Raw genomic sequence first — 4,804 nt, forward strand, 5'->3', positions numbered from 1 at the left:
ACACACACACACACACACACACACACACACACACACACACACACACACACACACACACACACACACACACACACACACACACACACACACACACACACACACACACACACACACACACACACACACACACACACACACACACACACACACACACACACACACACACACACACACACACACACACACACACACACACACACACACACACACACACACACACACACACACACACACACACACACACACACACACACACACACACACACACACACACACACACACACACACACACACACACACACACACACACACACACACACACACACACACACACACACACACACACACACACACACACACACACACACACACACACGCACACACACACACACACACACACACACGCAAACACACGCACACGCACACGCACACGCACACGCACACGCACACACACGCACTTGCGATGCCGAAAGCTAAATATCTAAAGTCAGTGAGACTGCGGAGACGTCTCCGGCGAGGGAAAATACACCAATCAGGTACAGCGGGGCTGAAGATAGAAGAAGGCACTCCTGTCGGTCAAAAAAGGCGCCAAAACTACGCCCGAGGTTATTTAAGAGGGCCTGACGTCTCTGTCCGCTTATTCCTGCATGTGATAGTCTGCCATTCTGTGCCGTTGTTTCTGCACCATCTGGGGAGCTCGAGCCACAACATCTGAAACTCTCAAGGATATTGCTTCATTGCCTGACATAAGCGGCATTGCCTTCATAAACCGTGAGTATATTTATATTCAAATTACATCAAATTTGCTGACTGATATTCTTTGCTAACCGACGAGAAGTTTGCTTTCCCTTTTTTTTCTTAAAGCATTGCTTCTTTTATGTGTCCTGTCTTTTGTGAAATGTTTTTAGCTACATTCATATCATAGCGACATCTTTAGTGGACTGTTTAGGTTGTATATGTAACAGCAATACATTGTAATGACGCGGTGATTCTGACTGCACAAATTTTGTTTCCGATTGTTGCGTAGGACAGTGTGTAATAAAATATTTTATGTTTGCACTATATTGCCTTTTTCAAAACGAACTGCCTTTTTTTAGTAAAGCTAGCAGTTAGCGTAACAGGGGCGATGCGGTTGACTGCGACGGCATGGACAGAGACCTATTCCACTGCTTCGAGTGCCTCCTGTAAAGGGTATACAGTAGAACGAATTGTAACTTTCAGAGCTTGAAATGTTTCTAAATCATAATTATGCCCGTTTTATTTATAATAAATAATCTATATGTGCACTCATTTTAAACATGTTTGTTTTATTTGCATGGAAAAGTTTAAATGTTGTGCGTCAAGAACTTTAATTTTTACAAATTTGATTGTGCGGCTAGGTTTCGCTCCGTTTGCTAACGGCGGTCACGTTGGAAAATGTTTTTCCGCTAAAACAAGGCCATGATAATATTCATCACAGTAATACAACAGGCCATAATTTTTTAAAAAGAAATCGAAGATGGTCGAGTGCAAAGTCTGGATGAGTTAGCTTGGAATGACCCCGTAGACTCTACAACCCGCATTCCGCACTGAGCCTTGCGCAGGGGCCTCATTAAAGAAGCCGTAACTATTAGCGCAATGAAATTAGGCAATAAGTTTTTAGTGATTATGAAAGCTGATGTAGAGGATAATATGTGGACAAATCTTAAGAAATACAAAGTATTTTCATTGTTGTCCGAATTTTCCATTGCGCAGCGTTTGTTGAAGTTAGCCCGATCATAACGCTCAATCGGAAACGTTACATAGGAGCGCTGGCAGTTTGATAGATAAGTTTCCATGAAACATAATGCGCATTACTGCTGCTTTGTAGTAACTTTTTTTTATTTAGATACGCAAAATAGCAAAAAAAAAAGTCGTTTCCTTGGGCTGACGTTTCGTTAAAAATTTCGCTGTAAAAACAAAAATAAAAACAACTGAGCGGAAATAAAAACATTTTGATATGTAGTCGAACGATTTTATTTACATAACTTTAACATTTTATGTCATTCATAAAAACTTAGCCAAACAGCAGAGCATTTAATCGCTGCGCTAGACCTCTTGGTCATTAATTATACCCGGTGCTTATAGAAAACAAAAATGGAAACAAAAAACCAGCTGAAGATATTTTCTTATTTAAACATCAGGAAACATCACATAAAAATTTCGACAAGCCAGGCTTTCATCCATCTTATGTGGAATCACCCAACCATCTCTTCTGCGTAACTGCCCACTGCAGGCGCCGTGTTTCATATGCGAGGCGACATCAAGTTGCACATAAAACGGCCCCACGAAGCTGCATGATTAAATCTATGCCAGATCGACGCAAACCAGTTTAATCAGCATATGTTAGGGTACCTAAAACCGGGAATCATTTTCGATATCTATCCGCGTTACGGCGCTATACAGTTTCAAAGTCTGAAAAAGAGGGAAATTTCGGTGCCTTGCCATAGGAAGCAATGCATAATATTGAGTCGCACTGGGAAGCTCGTGTAATAAGAGCACAGAGCTGAAACTTCGGCAAAATCTTCGGGTAACTATATATTATGTAAATCCCGGAATCATTTTGCGTACGTGCTTTTGTTCGCGTTTTACGTATTTTTTGTACCCGTTCTTGTTAAGTAACGCACCCTGTCGCCGCCACCTTCCGGTAGATGGCGTGAGTAGTACATGTCCCAGAAAGCTGGGCATGACAGCTGCTTCGCGGCGCTCGTTGGTATTAAGCCTCACCATTAACTGTGGTCTGGCTTTTACTCTGAGAGTTTGTTTCAACGCAAGAGTCATGACAATTTCGATCATCCCAAGGACATAGATCAGTGGCTAGCGATGTCATTATATACAGAAAACGCAGTAATGCCAGTCAAGTGGCCGATACCCCGATCAAAAAGAAGGCAGAGAAGTCGTTTTGCGGAGGACCTTGTCAAGAGACGATACCTACCAAGATGCAAGTGACGGCAGGGGATGCGGCGGTGGTCAATGCTTTAAGCTCGTGAAACTTTCTCAATTCGTTTATACACCGTACACGCAATTTGATCGCCTACTGTAATTCGGAGGGCAGTGTAGTGTTTGTAATCGGCATCTAGCCGAACGTTACCACTCTGTTGGCCACTATGGAATAAAACATGGCGGCTTAACTAACAGGCTCGCTTCATCTGTGTCTCGGCCAATCTAATCAATCAGACCCCATCACAGACTCCGGGAACACTAAGATGGTGTCAGAAGTGCTCTTTTATCTCATGTGAGTACCACTACGTCAAGAGTCAGTCCGTCCAGTCACCCATCAGCAGCAAGCGGCTACCGGCAATCGTAGCCATGGCCCATGTGCTCCCTGCCTTCTCAAGTTTTGACTTGCGCGCTACCGACGACAACAATATTGGTCACGAATGGACGAAGTGGATAGAAAGGTTCGAAAACTTTCTTTTAGCTTGCGATATCGCGACAGATGCACGCAAAAAAGCGCTCCTCCTGCACTACGTCGGTGAAGATGTCTACGACATATATTGCCAGCTCCCCGAGAGTGCTGCTCAAGGTGCGACGGCTAGAAGCACGACCCAAACCACGCAGAGTACATCGACGCCAGAATACAATGCCTCTCGAGCGAAACTGAATGCATATTTTGCGCCGCGACTGAACTCAACATTTGCTATCTATATATTTCGTCAAGCTCAGCAAAACGTTGATGAGTCACTGGACGCCTTCTACGCGCGCCTCCGGCAGCTTTCTCGCCACTGTAACTTCAAAAACGTCGACTCTGAAGTCAAGAACCAAATCATTCTCGCCACGTCGTCTCGCCTCCGAAAGTATGCCATGCTTCATTACCTCCCGTTACCGGACTTACTTAAGCAAGGAAGACTGCTCGAGGATGTTGAACGGGATGTGTCCGAAATAGAAAAGCACGTCGATAACAATGCGGCGGTGTTCGCAGTACACAAGGAAGGACAACACCATGGCCAACACCCAAGAAATGAACGGCAGATGCCACGGCAGGCCTACACACCGCAGCGACCTCGTGTCTCGTCAGCAGATTGTCGCAACTGTGGCGGCAAGTGGCCTCACCAAGGCGGTCGATCCAGTTGTGCTGCATGGGGCAAGACTTGCAAGGCATGTAACAAGGTTGGTCATTTTGCACGGTTCTGTCGCTCAACCAGGAGAACAGTACACGCAGTGGACTGTGACAATGACTCAGACACACAGTTAGCCTGCAGTAAGAAGAGTTCAAGTACTAGAGAGCCTGCAGCCACCTATGACACCAGTTCAAGCAGCGACGAGTACGTTTTTGTTGCCATGACTCCCCCTCAAGCAAGTTCATCTCCAAAGGCTATTTTCACTGTCAACAAAGTGCCAGTCACTTTCGTAATCGACACGGGTTCTACAGTGTCATTTGTTGATGAAAATGACTTCAAGAGCTGTCGCCTAAATGTGAATCTCCAAGATACATCCATCAGACGGTTCCCATACAAATCAACGTCTCCACTTGAACTTTTGGGCAAAGGCTCTGTTACAATGTGATACAAAGATAAGTGCATTGAAGAAGACATTTTTGTCATTCCAGGAAACTGTGCACCACTCTTAAGCTTCACAGCAGCAACCAACCTGGGGCTTGTCCCAATCACGTACCAAGTTTCTGACAATCCAGGTGACAAGTCAGTCGTGGAAGCATTCCCCAAAAGCATGGACAAACTAGTACACACTTTGGTTAAAAGCTGCCTACCATGTCAAGCAATCGTTCCCCAAGCAGAGTAAGAACCACTTGCCATCACTGAACCACCCAATGGTCCCTGGGAGGAAG

The 4,804-nt window shown here is 45.0% G+C and overlaps 1 protein-coding gene across 1 annotated transcript; it reads left to right on the forward strand.

Moving 5' to 3' along the window:
* The first annotated feature begins 3,327 nt into the window (after positions 1–3,327).
* LOC146188057 (uncharacterized) lies at positions 3,328–4,524 on the forward strand. Its single transcript, XM_084604988.1, has one exon. The coding sequence runs from the start codon at positions 3,328–3,330 to the stop codon at positions 4,522–4,524; it is 1,197 nt and encodes a 398-aa protein (XP_084461114.1).
* The last annotated feature ends 280 nt before the right edge of the window (positions 4,525–4,804 follow it).

Source organism: Amblyomma maculatum, chromosome 5 (genome assembly GCF_055883805.1).
Source record: "Amblyomma maculatum isolate TAMU_Amacu chromosome 5, ASM5588380v1, whole genome shotgun sequence".
Taxonomy (NCBI): Eukaryota; Metazoa; Arthropoda; class Arachnida; order Ixodida; family Ixodidae; genus Amblyomma; species Amblyomma maculatum.

What these genes read in the sequence shown, in the direction of transcription:
- LOC146188057 (XM_084604988.1), top strand. Translation starts at nt 3,328, where the DNA reads ATGGCCCATGTGCTCCCTGCCTTCTCAAGTTTTGACTTGCGCGCTACC.